Below are 15122 nucleotides of genomic sequence, written 5' to 3' on the forward strand. Positions count from 1 at the left end.
ATGCTGACTGTGTCACAGACATTGTATTTGACTTTAAAATGAGGTATCGGTGCAGCTACTGTTTTTGTTTTTTATTAATTCTATATCTCACAATAGCATCAACACATCTTTTGCAGTGTAGTTTTGAGGATTCTTGTACGGCATTTACCTGGGATGGGCTGGCGATCGGCCCAGGATCGACCCTGCCTCTCGCCCAGTAACAAATTGGAATGGGCTCCAGCCCCGCTGTGACCATGAATGCAGGATAAGCGGTATAGGAGATGGATGGATTAATAGCACAGCTATTGTTATTTATTTTAATATGGCTTAACAGATTAGGAAGCCTTAAGGCTAACAAGGCGGTGGATGGTTCCCTAAACTCATACTCAGTGCCACATTTCTTTTTTTTTTACCTTCTTTATCAAAAATTCAGGTGTAAAACTATTGTTTTTTGTTTTCTCATGCGTCTGACTAACTCGCTACGCATTTTGATGCTGGATTTGAAAGTGTTTAGCCTGGCAAGCCGCAGTCGTTTGGGAGAAAGTGACGCGCTGCTTTTTATGCTCCATTTGCCTTAACAATTCCCAGCTCTGTGAGGGCTATGTTGTTAAATTTCTTTCTTCTTTTTATACATGTGCATCACACCCTTTAGCTAACAAATAGTTCCCAAACTATACAACACAAACTTCAATGCGACATTGTTTGATCCCGCTCAGAGAGTGAGAGTAGGGAAAGAGCGCAAAAGGTAAGATCCTTAAAGACCCTTGACCAGGGGTCGGCAGCCTTCACCACTCCTAGAGCCATTTGGAGCTGTTTCGCAGTAAAGAAAACACCGGGAGCCACACAACCCTCAGAATGAATTAATGCGGCATATAACTACATATATATTTTTTTTTTCCAAATGCACTGTGGACAGCAAAGTAGGAATTTCACTGTAGGGGGAAACACGTGTCTCCACTGTGCATGCAGGGATGAACGCTTTGAATGGAAACAAAATGTGTTGCAATGAACTGCAGAGAAAACCAAATGACGATTCTGCATGCATCAATACATTTTGAACTCTGAAAAAAAGACATCGGGTTGAAGGTTACTGTTAAGAAAAATACTCAATGTCTATGTCAGTCCTTCTTGCATTTATGAAAAAAAGACAAACTTAAATGATCCACCGGCAGCAAACCAAAAACACCGTCCTCTCCGTGTGTGCTGTCGTCCTTTTGCTGGCGCGTGCAGTCGTTTATTAAGAGCAACAAAAACATTTGAACATGTTTTACTTAGATGTAACAAGATCGCGATTTTAAAATTTGACACTTTTAAAAATGAATAAACTTAAATTAAAAGAGATTTGAATCGATTATTTTCAAAAGCCGACCCCTGATCAAGACGCATTCTAGAAATCCATTTTCATTTAATGATACTCATCTTTTTTTCTAATAATCCCACTCATTCATGGCTAAAGTGACCTCCAAAGCTAAAAGCTGCTTTCATCAAGCTTATCGAACTTTATGTTCATCATTAACACGTTCTGAGGCCACGACAGCGTTTCGCTTGCTCCTGATACAACATCTTGTCATGTTTGTGTGGATGATTCAAAGAACACGTATCGACGGGATGTAATAAAACCCCTTTTTTTTGTTTTTCTTCGACTTTTTAGGACAGCGAATCCAGAGCGTCTTCACTTGTGCTGCGTATACCCAACATCGAAAAATTCGGGAAGCTGATGTCCGTCATCATGGTGAAGTCATGGCCCACAGATGCCGACGGACATTACATTGTAGAGGAAAGCCTGATATTCGAGTTCCTCTTACGTTGGCCCATGGCCCGAATTGCTCTCAAGGGGACAGGTGAACATGGTGAAATGGAAGATTGGTCTTTAACAAGTGTTGGGCTGCGTCTGATGATGATCGTGCACGTGTGTGTTTGTTGTCTGATGGACACACGGCCAATTATTATCATAGCACCGATAAGGTTTCCGTGTGTGAAGAAAAACAGCCTGTTTTGAGAGCCAAAGCCATAATGATAAGCATCATTTTATACATTGTGACATGTATCTATGGAGCTGATACATTTATTATTCCTAGAGCTACTGTCACGTTCCAAATATACTGTACTCTGAGATTTTTCTGCAAATGTTCATTTTTGGTTTGTTGCTGCAAAGAGAAAAAAATCCTGACGCCTGCCTGAGAATAAAATTGTAGCTTTGCATGCCAACTTAACAATGAATGAATTCCAGAGAAATGAAGGTACGTTAGCGTTGGGAGGACTATTAACAATTGTATGCTTCCAATTTGTTACTCGTGAGAAAATATTTCCCTCTAGTAATAATAGTAATAATTTGTTGTCAGCCAATTATTATCATAATACCGATAAGGTTTCCGTGGGTGAAGAAAAACAGCCTGTTTTGAGCGCCAAAGCCATAACGATAAGGTTACTTTTAAACAAAATACTCAATGAGTTTGAGTTAATTTACAGCCCAGTTTGTGTGTGTGTGTGTGTGTGTGCTGTCGTCCTTTGACTGCCGTGTCCAGTCGTTCATTAAGCAACAAAAATATTTGAACCCGTTTTGTTACAAGACCGCAATCATCTTCACACTTAAAAATGAATGAATTACAATAAAATTCTTTCTAGCTTTGCATGCCAACTTAACAATGAATGAATTCCAGAGAAATTAAGGTACTTAAGCGTTGGGAGGATTATTAACAAATATATCCTTCCAATTTGTTACTGGCGGGAAAATAATTCAATGAATATCAAGTTTCCTTTAATTAGCACTTCATGCTTTCACTTTGATTGTTTTCCAAGGCGGAGGACGTATGGACAATATGTCCAAGGGGGACTATTCTGAGGAGGCGCTCAGCAGGATGAACTTGGCAAGATCGGTGTTCAGATCCGTGACACAGAAGTTCCTCAGCGGAGAGATCCAAATCAAGACTCTGAAGCAAATCCTCACGGAAGAGCATGGTTATGTACACATGCTGAAGATAGGTAAACAGGAAGCTGTTTATTCGCCGTGTATTTTGCTCTTTTTTTCCACCCTTTTAGTTCTAACTGTCTGGCGACTCATTCTACACTTTGTAGATGTCTTTTGGAGATGATGTTTTGCAATTTTTATTTATTGATTGTCTTATTTTGTTTTTTTTCCCAGAAGGGTTTAAAGATTTTACAGCGCTTTTTGTCAATTTTTAGCTAATTCCCTCAGGGATATACCAGCTTCCAACACAAGGAAGATAATTGGTCTAGAGACCAGTTATTCTTTGCAGATTTTGTTGTCACTGGATTTCAAGGAAAGTCCACTTATTATCACACAAAAGCTAAAAATTTGGGAATCGAAACTAGATATGGCACTTCTTTCTTTTTTTTATTTCAACAGCACAAACTATAATGTATCTTGAATATTTAAAATCGAAATGGTAGATATTTTGAAGACGAGGCCCTGATATTTTTACTTGACTCGACAACTACTATGAGCAAAGGTTACCATAAAAGGCATGTAAACTTAATATCAAAAGGAAATAACGTGCAAGCCAATCTACTCATAGTGAAACCTGTAAATTTAAAGTTAGTAATGTAGTACGTCTTGTTGCTTTAGTAAGACAGCATTCGTGAATTGCAAAAACGGGCTGACCGATGTGTCTGACTGGATGAAAGAATAGAAAGGTTAATTGTTGTACGTTGAATGCTTTGATTGATTTTGTAATTTTCACATGATTCCTGTTGACTGAAGTAGCAGAGCAATCTGGAAAGATTGCAAATTTAATAATATTTATTACAACGTAATGTAATTGTATGTGAAATACAGATTTTTTTTTTACAATTGAAATACACAAATCAAATTGTCATACACATTTAATAAATTCTAAACTGCGACGCTCACGGCGGAGACTTTGCGGTGAGATTGGTGAGAAATTGATAGCGTTTCGCTAATTTCCAGTGTTCGGCGTGAGTGACAGGTCAAGGGTGAATTTATTTCTCGTGCGACTGCACGGATACAAATTGACTCCCATCAAATTGCAGAAAATGATTAGAAAATATGATTATTCTTTTCCCCAGTTCCAGCCGGTTTTGTGCTTTGTGTAATTCTACTGTTCGAATTCCACTTCGTATTTGCATTGATCCAAAGCAATGTGTCCCTAGATGGCCTCTGTGACGACGGCCGCTGCAAAGACAACAGAGCCATGACACAATTACTGAAGCAAAGAAAAGAGGAGGAGGAAGCGATCCACACCGAAAAAGAGCTGGTCAAGATACTTCTGCAAATCTGCCAAGAGCTTCCACAAAATGTCCAAGGTAGTGCAAAAAATAGGGGTCATGTTAACATGAAGTTGTCTATCAAAGCAAAAACAAGATTTACCGTATTTTCTGGACTATAGAGCGCACCTGTAAATAAGCCGCTCTATTAAAAAAATACATATATATACAAGCCGCACCAGGCTATAAGCTGCAGATATCTATGTTGAAAAGAAATGTCCTCCAGGACATTTTCAAGTTCAGGCCACCTGCTTTTATGTCCTCTGAAAGCTTTTTTCGACTTTTGGCATTGCATTCGCTCTTCCCGCTGCCGCCTCTTATGTTTCCTTCGTGGATAGCAAGCTCGATGGCCTTCAACTTAAAACTTGCATCATACGAGCTTCATCTTGTGGTTTCCACGATGAAGGGGCGAGGATTTGAAAATGAGTACCAGTTAGTAATATGTCTTGCATGTTCTATCTGCTTTTTATCTGCTCTTTCTGCTATTCTTCTTTGCATTGATTTATATGTCTTATCTTATTTTGGATTCTACTTCCGCCCCCTAGCGATGGAAGAAAAATCCATAGAAGAGTATACGCCGTATGGTTCAAAACCAAGGAAAAAGTAGCGGCTTATAGTCCAGAAAATATGGTAGTATGGTTATATTCAGTATGGTTGTTATTCAGTATGGTTGTTATTCCCATTCATATCAATTTAAAGTCTTGCACAATTAGTATTCACTTGTATGTAAATAAATGCAGCATTCAGAAGCATTCAGCACATTTGACATTTGACTTCATATCAAATGCATGTTGTCTTTGTGTTCACTTGATTTTTCACCACTTCTCTGTAACATTTTACTACTTTCTTGGCGATTTCTGGTGAGTTTTCAGTCATGTTCAGTATTCCCTCAGCCCTTGTCATGCCATTTGGTTAATTAGAAAGTGAACCAGACTTTTGATGTACAAGCAGTGCATTCAAAAACACTTGGAACCAAAAGGGGGAGTGAAAAAACAAATGTAATTCTGTACAATTCTGTACAGAATACAATGTATGTCTACATTTTTTTATTTTAATGCAAATTCTGTCTTTTTAATCCGTAGCTGACTTCCAGGGGTTGGATAGTAAACTTCGCCAAGAAATTGACACGATGATTCTGAATGAAGTGGTCAATGTTCACACTTTCGATGGACAAGCCTCCCCTTCCATCGGGGAAGTGACCTATTTCAATCTTTCTGAAAATACCCGGAAAATGGCCTCAACGCTGCAGGACTTTAAAGATAGCACCCTTTTCAGAAGGTGTTGGACAAACGAAGTGGAAACGCTGACTCAAGAGCAACGTCGAAAACAAGACGTCGAAATAGAAACCTACACTCTTGACGATGTTTTCAACAATATATTCCAGAGCTGTTACAGCAACTACAAACACATATATGATGGTTTAAAGAGTGGAGATTTGTCGCTGGACGAAGTAGACCGCGTCTTTGAGAACTACAGAGGTCAGTACGATGACATGCAGAAAGATTTGAATATCATGTGTCGGTTAGACCCAACGGATGACAGAAAATGGATCAGTCGGAGGAGTTACCAGATCGAGCATTACCACAGTCGCCACTGTGCGATCGACGCCGCCAAAATCATCATGGATGTCCGCAGAACAATTTGTCCGGAGGGAGATTTCGAAGCGTTGGAGCAAGTCCTTGAACTGGTACGAAGAAAAGTTGATCCGTGTGTCTGATTGGACTTTATTTATTTTTCTGAAACAACAGGCATTGACTCGTAATTTCTTTCGGTTTGGTTTTTTTTTTTTTTCTCTTAAAATTGAATTATGTCTGTTGTTTTGGGGAAAAAAAGCTCCTCATTGGCAAATGATGATTGTCATTACTTTGCAATTCAAGATACAGTGTTTAAAGTGAAACAACACCCTTCTAACACCCCTCAATGAACAACAATTTATGTTTTTCAGGATGAAGGTGGCATTGAGAAAAGCCTGAAGTGCATTGATGAAGACATTATTTTAGCCAACAACATTCTGAAGGGCATCACTGATAAACGCAGGGAATGTCTCCAGGTACTTGGACAATGCTCTGTGTTTGTCCAGTGGGTGAAAAAAGCCATCGAAGGTAATGTAAATAATGTTTTTTTTTTTAATTATTACTTTATTCAAGAACATCATTCTAGCCTTAAGAAATGCTGTTTTGCAGATATCAAGGAGCTCAAAGTTTTTGTTGACCTGGCAACCATCTTTGCTGGAGACAATGCCATGGATTTAGGCCAAGTGGCCTGTTTCCATGATGCTGTCCTTGGATATTCTTCTATATTGTACGGACTCCAAGTGAACTCTGACTTTGAATCCTTCAAGGAGTCACTGACAAAAATGTGGGTAGCGCTTGAAAATGACAAAGGATTACCGAAGAAGCTGGTGAGTGAACAATAATCCAAACAAAGTATTGGCCCAATTAAGAAGTCAAACCAGGTTGAATTTACATTCGATAGGTGAAATTCCATAATCCATTTGTTTCCGGTTTCAAATTAGACGCTAAGTTAAGCTTTTAATTGGTCATTAAGTAAATCTTTCTCTCACAAAATGATACATTTGCATCTGCAACATCACTGATGGATATCCTCGTGGGGCTGAATGTGGCGGCGATTCCCTTGTGTTGTTAAAATGCCACCGTTGATCTGAAATAGATGCTGTTATTGTTTTTTTGGGTGTAATTTTTATCTAGTCCTCATTCAGGAAGGGAACATCTTGTTGTTGAGAAGTATGCCAGACTGCGCTTACTAGTTGTACAACCCAACCCGTTGCAAAGAACAACAACCTCGTGGGTTATTTATTTAACCCAAGGGTTTCACCCTCTGATGAGGCTCCCTGTGGTTTCTGAAAATAATTAACAAGTATTAAATTGAAATTTTTTTTTTTTAGTTTGTTCATTTTTAAAATGTCATTTTAAATTTGAAGATTATGGCGATCCTGTGACATCAAAAACGTGTAAAAATATTTTTGTCACTCTTAAGTCGAATCAGTCGCTTAACGTGCGCCAGTTAAAGGACGGCATTTTTGGTTTGCTGCCGAAGGATCATTTGAGTTTCGCTTTTTTTTTCCATAAATACAAGAAGGACAAATAGACATTGGGTGTTTTGCTTAAAAGTAACCATCAGTAACCATTTTAGGGGTTCAAAATGTTTTGTTGCATCCAGAAAAGTAATTTTGTTCTCTCTGCAGTTGTTGATTTAAAAAAAATGCAGCATATGTTGTGTTATACATAGCATGAAGGCAAAAAAATGACATTATATGCCGTGTTAATTCTTTGAAATTTCAAAAGGGTCGTAGTGCTCCCGGTGTTTTCCCTACTACTTCAAATAGCTCTTTTAGTGGTAAAGGTTGCCGACCCCTGATTTAATCGATATATTGAATATCTTCCTTTCGATTACAGAGGGATACTGCAAGGCTTTTGGAGTGGTTCAAAAATGTCAAGGAGAGCCATGGATCGGTTGAATTTTCGTCTCTGTCTCTGGCTACATCCATTAATGAGAATGGGATATATAGCATCAAGGCCCAGAGCCAGAAGAAGGTGTGAAGTGAATAAGGTCACACATGGTACAAAAGATGAGCAGATCAAACAGTAATATCATTATTCATCTATATAGGTCACTTTGGAGACTTCACTGATGCTGCATATTGAAGACCAGGAGAAGAAAACCACAACATGCACCTATGATGACCTGAAAGAATTACAAAACAAGCTCATGCTCATGTCTGTAAAAAAGGAACATAATCAGAGTAAAGTAGAATGCTTTGCTGAGGTTTGGGCCTTTTTTTTATTGTGATAGAAAAAAAAAAATCATCAACTTTTTTTTAATCCGTGTAAGTCATGAAATGTAAAAATTCATTTTGTCTTAAAATGTGTGTTGTCTTTTTTTCCTTTTCCTTCAGGTGTTTGAGAATGTGCAAAGACTTGCAAAAGCGTTTGTTGACCTGCACACTGCCGGCAACCCAATTTTTAGATTTTGGGAAGCAAAGATCTTCTGCAGAAATCCGAGCGATGCATGCATCATTATGAAGATCAATTTCTGCAATGACTGTCATGAACTTCAAGTAGGTGGAGATTTGGTTGAGCAACTAACGTTGCTGTCAAAGCAGATGGAATTGTTTTTTGACTGCTGGCAAAAATTCATGGACAAACAGAGAAGTGATCACTACTACTTGAACTATTTCACCGCAGAGCAGTTATTCTACCTTTGCAGTATTTTTGATCCTAAAAACGTGAATGCTGTGATTGAGGACAAAGCTTTGATGATGATGTCGTTTATCAAACCCAACTGCACAACATCGGACGTGTGGAGCACATGGAATAGGTTTAACAGACAATTCTGCCCCGGCGAAAGGACCGGCGAAGATTTCCAGTTTCTCGGTCACCTCCCTTTCCTTAATGGCAATTCTCCTACGGCCGACATGTGTCACGTTGCTGCTGACGATCCACAGGAGCAGATGGACATGTTTGTCCACATAAAAAAGCTCGTAACACTTTGGAACGGCTACGTGAAAAATGCAGAAATCTATTTCAACGATCTTTTAGACATAAGAAGTTTAGGAGGTTTCCTCGAAACACTGACGAACATGGAAAGCCAGAGAGAAAACGAAGCGGAGGAACCGGAGCCTTCGGACCCGAAAGACAATCTGCTCAGAAGAAAACTCCCCGACAGCTTCCACCCAAACCAGCCTAATCTTATCATTTGCCCTCAGAAAGACATTCTGATTTCATGTATCTGCTTATACATGGCCAGCGAAAAGGAAGCAATGCCGAGTTACGACGAGGTTCTTCTGTGCACACCTACAACAACATTTGAGGAAGTGGAGCTTTTTCTCAGGAGATGTCTCACGCCGGGTTACTCTGGACAGAAAATCTACACCATGCTTCAGGCAGAACTCTTGAGTTATGACGTTTGCAGTGCAACGGAAGAGTGTTTCCAGAAGCTCAGCACCCTTTTCACCCATGAATACAGGCTGGTGATCTTCTGCAGCTCTCATAAGGAGCAGGCTTACATTCCCACGGCGTTCCGACAGTTCAAAAGGGAGTTTGTGCCGAAAGAGCCGCCGGGAAGCATCCAGAAGTATCTGTCAAGGCATTTCACCGTATCCTCGGATTACAAGAATGCCATGTTTAAAGGCGGCCATTCAGTTGGAGTGGTTACTTCTCAACGTGCAGGAGTTGGTGAGAATTTTTCTTCCCATCGTAACTTTATTGCATCATAACTATTCTCTGCAAGGGATCTATGTGTACTGTGTTGGCTTTCGACAACAAACTTTTTTGTTGTACTTTATAACTCAAATGCATGAAATAAGATGATAATCTTTTGACCTGTAAAGTTTTTATATGGGGTATTATTGGCCAAATCAGCTCCAGTATTCGATAACATAGAATTGGCTGATAAATGCATTGTGTCCCATTTATCAGCCAATAAATAAAAAAAAAAAGTGAAAAAAATTGAAAAAACTCTGTTTTAAAAGAATGACCAGCGTTTGTAATTTAACTTTGTGCATTTTTTGCCAACAATACCATCTGTTTTTTTGTAACATGTAGACTATTAAAAAACACCAACGTAAAAAAGAATGACCTGAAACGCATATAATTGTTTATAAATTGCCTTCACAGTTTTAATATCATTGGTTATGCGATCATTATAGTTGAAGGGGAAACAATCATTCTTAACTGCTGATTCTTTCTTCGTCTCTAAAACCTTACAGTTAAGCGGAAGATTTTGTGATATTACGAGTTTATTCAGCCAAACGACAAGTAATTATTTAACCGTTGCAGGCAAGTCTCTTTACATCCAGCGACTTTATGAAAACCTGGAAAGAAGCGTTACACAAGGGGCAGTTTTCAAGAAGTGCATCCCACTAACCGAAAAGGAGGTCGACAACCACAAGGTTCTCCGGTCTTTGTACGGCACGCCGAAGGACACGGAGCTCACACTCTTTCACTTTGACGTCACTGCTTCGGTAAGAAATCTAAAGCAATTAAGCCATCAGATGGTGAGCTTGTGTGAAACCGATACTTTCAAAGTCTGCTGTGAATTCATTTGTTACACAGAAGATTTTAATGATGTAAATTCTGATACTCAGGTGCAGAAAGGCTTGAACGAATTTCTCTTCAAGCTTTTGTTTCTGCGATACCTGATGGATTCTGATGGCTGGATGTGGTGCTGCAGTCACAGACACTTGTATGTCGTCGAAATACTCGAAAGAAATTCCCCCGGAACTGTAAGTTGAGACTCCTTGTTTTCGCCTTGTCCACTTTAATCTCAGTAGAGTTTGAAAAAATCCACACAACAAAAGTGCTCCAAAAAGACAGATGAAAGAGGAAGAGCGAGAATAAGAGTTTTTGTGTTATAGGTAAAGTAAATCATCTTTCTTTTTGGAGCACTTTTGGTGTGTGGATTTTTTCAAATTCTACTGAGTCAACTTTTTTGGTTCCAGCACCCATTCGTAACTAGTTAGCAGATGTGCACTTCAACCTTAGCCCGTAGTTGTCTTTTGCTGACATTGTTGAATATTTTACTGTCTGTATATAATGAGACAAACCTAGAATGTAAGGAATTTTAAATGGTTGTTTATTATGACCAATATGTATATATGTGTATGTATCATCACCCAATCAGAGTCTTAAAGAGCTGTATTTGAATAGATCAGTGGAAATTATCTCCATGTAGATTAGAGTTGTAAGTGCAGTTTTAACAAGAGGTATGTTTGACTCTAATCGTGTAAACATCAACATGTGTGTGTTTCTGTGCATTTTAGGGACAAGTGGAGAAAAACACATTTTTGGACATTTTTCCCAAAGTGGTTTGTCTGCCACCAAAGGATGTCCTTGTTTTGGAATCAAAAAGAGAGGAAAATGGTGACTTTGAGAGTGAAAACCCCCTCATGGATGATGAATGTTTCAAAAGCGAAGCTTATCAAAGGCCATATCAGTACCTGAAATGTTTTTACAACAAGGGAGATCTTGACAGGTTGTCTTACAGTGATCGTGTCGAAGGGACTCATGCAACCTGCCTTCAGATTCTTCTGCTTTACTGCGGTGTAATAGATCCGTCATGGGCAGAGATTCGCAACTTTGTCTGGTTCCTGAATCTCCAGTTAAAAGACTGTGAGACCTCGGTCTTCTGCAGTTATGATCTCATTAAGGACACTTTAAGAGGATTCAAAAAATTTGTGGTCGAGTTCATGATCTTGATGTCAAGAGACTTTGCGACCCCATCGTTGTGCATTGCGGACCAGAGCCCCGGAGGGCAGCATGTGGATATGAATGGGCTAAATGAGCGTGATTTAGCACCGTTTGTCATGAGAAAAAGGTGGGAATCTGAGTTCCACCCATACATTTTCTTCAACGATGATCACACATGCATGACTTTCATTGGATTTCACCTGGAGCACAATGACCAGGGAGGGGTGGATGCCATCAATGTCAGAACCAAACAAGTGATTCAGAAAAACATCATGAGCAAACAACTGTATGCTGGTTTGTTACATCAAGGAGTCCCCTTTAACAGAAACTTTGACCTGCTGCCTCGAGCCGATAAGATCGAGCACCTTTGCAAAGTTCTTGGCATCCGTGAGTACAAAGATCCAGATGAAACATATGAACTGACCACAGACAATATGCTCAAAATTTTGGCGATCCATATGAGATTCAGGTGTGGTATCCCTGTTATCATTATGGGTGAAACTGGCTGCGGTAAGACTAGGCTCATCAAGTTCATGTGTGACTTGAGAAAGAGTAGTCAAGTGACCGAAACGATGAAACTGGTCAAGGTTCATGGAGGCATTTCTTCAGCAATCGTCTACAACAAAGTGGAACAAGCACAAATTCTTGCGAGGACCAACAAAAGGGACCATCACCTAGAGACTGTTCTTTTTTTTGATGAGGCAAACACAACAGAGGCCGTCAGCAGCATCAAGGAGATACTCTGTGATCACTCTGTGCAAGGGCAACCTCTTGACCCTGAAGCAGGACTTCAGATTATTGCTGCTTGCAACCCTTATAAGAAGCATAAAGAGCAGATGATTGAGAAGCTTGAGGCATCCGGATTGGGCTACCACGTCGGGTCGGAGGAGACTGAAGACAGACTTGGCTCCATCCCGCTCCGACAATTGGTGTATCGTGTTCATGTGTTGCCCCCCAGTATGATTCCACTTATTTGGGACTTTGGACACCTCAGTGAAATGTCAGAGCACAGTTATATCAAACAAATTGTGCTGAGACAGACAAAAGCCAACGATATCAGGGAGAGTTACGGATCGGCAATATGCCAGGTGCTGTCGTCGTCGCAAAACTTCATGAGAGAGAGGGATGATGAATGCAGCTTTGTCAGTTTGAGGGATGTTGAACGTTGCATGGATCTGATGGTGTGGTTCCACAAAAATCACTCCATGTTTCAAGAGGGACTTAAAACGTTTGTTCAAATCAAAAAAATCCAGCTGGAATTTACACCTGCAAGTGACAAAGTCATTTGGTCGCTCTTGATGGCTACGGCGGTCTGCTATCAAGCCTGCTTGGAGGAAAAAAGGCCATATCTGACTATTATCACCAATTTCCTTCCCCAAGCATACAACGTAGTCAGGGCCTTGGATGAAATTGAGCTGATGCAGGATCTCCTCCTCAGTGGTGTGCCCATGAACAAAACGATCGCCAAAAATGATGCTTTGAAAGAAAACTTCTTCATGATGGTGATCTGCGTTCAGCTAAGAATTCCCTTGTTCATCGTCGGGAAACCCGGGAGCTCCAAGTCACTGTCTAAAACCCTAATTGGAGATGCGATGCAGGGCACGGCTTCGCATTCTGAATTCTTCAAACGACTGGGGCAGATACACCTGATGTCTTTCCAGTGCAGCCCTCATTCAACTCCGGAAGGAATAATCAACACGTTCACACAGTGCTCTCGCTTTCAGGAATGCAAAAACTTGGATGAATACATATCGGTCGTTGTTCTCGATGAGATAGGGTTGGCGGAAGACTCTCCTAAAATGCCACTGAAAACACTGCACCCGTTACTGGAAGAGGGCTGCATTGATGAGGAGCCGCTGCCCTATAAACGAGTTGGATTCATCGGAATTTCCAATTGGGCCCTAGACCCTGCAAAGATGAATCGCGGAATATTCGTGTTGCGCGGCGATCCGGACGAGGAAGAGCTCATCAAAACTGCGAAGGGAATCTGTTGCTCTGAAGAAAACCTCAACAGAAGGATCCAACACCTTTTTAAGCCCCTCGCAAAGGCCTATATGAGAGTGTGCCAAGAAAGCAAAGGTTTCTTTGGTCTTCGGGATTTCTACAGTTTGATAAAGATGATACTTTCGATCGCCAGAGTTTCGAATGACACCCCCAGTGCCTATGAAATCACCGGAGCCGTGCTCAGAAACTTCAGCGGAAAAGATGACGTCGATGTGATGACGATATTCAGTCAGGAACTCAGAGAGGACTTTGCACGTGTCACCATCAGCCCCAGAGAGTTGATCAATCAAAGCATCTCTCCCGTTCTCAGCGTGGATCCTGAAAGGCAACAGCTCTCTCACTTGAGCCAAGAAGAAAGTCGTTACCTCATCATTCTCATAGAGAATTATGCCGCTCTTCAGATTGTCGAACAGATTTTCTTCTCTTACGATCTCCATCCGGAAGTCATCTTCGGCTCCAGTTTCCCAAAAGATCAGGAGTACACCCAGATTTGCAGGAACATCAATCGTGTAAAGGTTTGCATGGAGACCGGCCAGACGGTTGTGCTTCTGAACCTTCAAAATCTGTATGAAAGCCTCTACGATGCTCTCAACCAGTACTACGTGTCCCTGGGGGATCAGAAGTACACCGATCTCGGGTTGGGAACGCATCGCGTGAAATGCAGAGTCAACAAAAACTTCAAGCTCATCGTCATCGAGAAGAAAGACGTGGTCTACGAGCAGTTTCCGATCCCTTTGATAAACAGGCTGGAGAAACATTACCTCGACATCGACACTCTTCTCGGCGAGGAACAGAAGGACATTGCCGAAGGACTGCGGAAATGGGCAAATGATTTTATCTCCCCGATAGGTCAGTTCTCCACGAAGAGGTATGTTCCGAGCGACGTCTTCATCGGCTACCACCCGGACACGTGCTCCTCTGTGGTGCTGCAAGTAGCAGAGAATCAGAGTCTGGATGAATCCCAGGACATTCCCGACAAAGCCAAAGACCTTCTGCTCCACTGCGCCACCGCCGACTCTATTCTACGACTTGACCAATCAGGGCTGTCGAGCGACGAAAGGGAACAATTAATAAGGGAATACGTGAAAGACGACATACACTGCTCATTGGAAGACTACATTTTCTTTCACACGCAGAAGATGGAACAGCGACAACTCTTTACCGAGGTAATTTTCCCTTCGGTTGTAAAACATTTGATAAAGATAAGAGTGCAGCGTCTTTTTTCTGCCTCACTGAATTGGTTTCTTTAGTCTGAATTTAACAGTCGCTGATCAGAAAATGTTTTCTTAATAACTGCTTGGCAATCAAAAATGACCACATTTTGTCATTTTGCCTGGTTCACTTAGGTTTTGTCTTTGTTATTTCTATTGTTTTTTTTTTTTTTAGATCACAACGTTTTCCAGGTTGCTGACGGGAGCAGACATTCAGCAGCTTCAGAAAGCGATCAAGCTCAGCGTCAAGCTTCTCTCACTGCACCAGTTTGACACCGAGTACTCCTTCCTCAAGAATATCAGGTGCCTAAATTCAGTATGTCGTGAAGGAAATACCACAGCTCCCGAGGAAGCGAATACAATCCTTTTGGGCTCAAACTTTTAGAATTCTCATTCTCGTTAACAAAAAAAAAAGAATTGCAATCAAAGCATGTACAGAATGATTCATATGTGCGTGTCTAATCGCATTCTCGTC

At 40.7% G+C, this 15122-nt stretch overlaps 1 protein-coding gene across 1 annotated transcript in view; it reads left to right on the forward strand.

Moving 5' to 3' along the window:
• LOC147226122 (E3 ubiquitin-protein ligase rnf213-alpha-like) overlaps nucleotides 1–15122 on the forward strand; it is a 38963-nt gene that overhangs the window by 6993 nt on the left and 16848 nt on the right. The window contains exons 17-29 of the mRNA XM_086162028.1: nucleotides 1631–1820; nucleotides 2779–2961; nucleotides 4111–4263; nucleotides 5307–5911; nucleotides 6170–6326; nucleotides 6408–6625; nucleotides 7641–7778; nucleotides 7855–8010; nucleotides 8141–9419; nucleotides 10023–10207; nucleotides 10331–10468; nucleotides 11006–14602; nucleotides 14823–14950. Coding sequence (XP_086018154.1) covers nucleotides 1631–1820; nucleotides 2779–2961; nucleotides 4111–4263; nucleotides 5307–5911; nucleotides 6170–6326; nucleotides 6408–6625; nucleotides 7641–7778; nucleotides 7855–8010; nucleotides 8141–9419; nucleotides 10023–10207; nucleotides 10331–10468; nucleotides 11006–14602; nucleotides 14823–14950 — 7127 coding nt within the window. The remainder of the gene's footprint in view (nucleotides 1–1630; nucleotides 1821–2778; nucleotides 2962–4110; nucleotides 4264–5306; nucleotides 5912–6169; nucleotides 6327–6407; nucleotides 6626–7640; nucleotides 7779–7854; nucleotides 8011–8140; nucleotides 9420–10022; nucleotides 10208–10330; nucleotides 10469–11005; nucleotides 14603–14822; nucleotides 14951–15122) is intronic.

The sequence above is a fragment of the Fistularia commersonii genome, chromosome 16 (assembly GCF_037954325.1).
Source record: "Fistularia commersonii isolate RoL2024-O1a breed Wild chromosome 16, RoL_Fcom_v1.0, whole genome shotgun sequence".
NCBI lineage: Eukaryota > Metazoa > Chordata > Actinopteri > Syngnathiformes > Fistulariidae > Fistularia > Fistularia commersonii.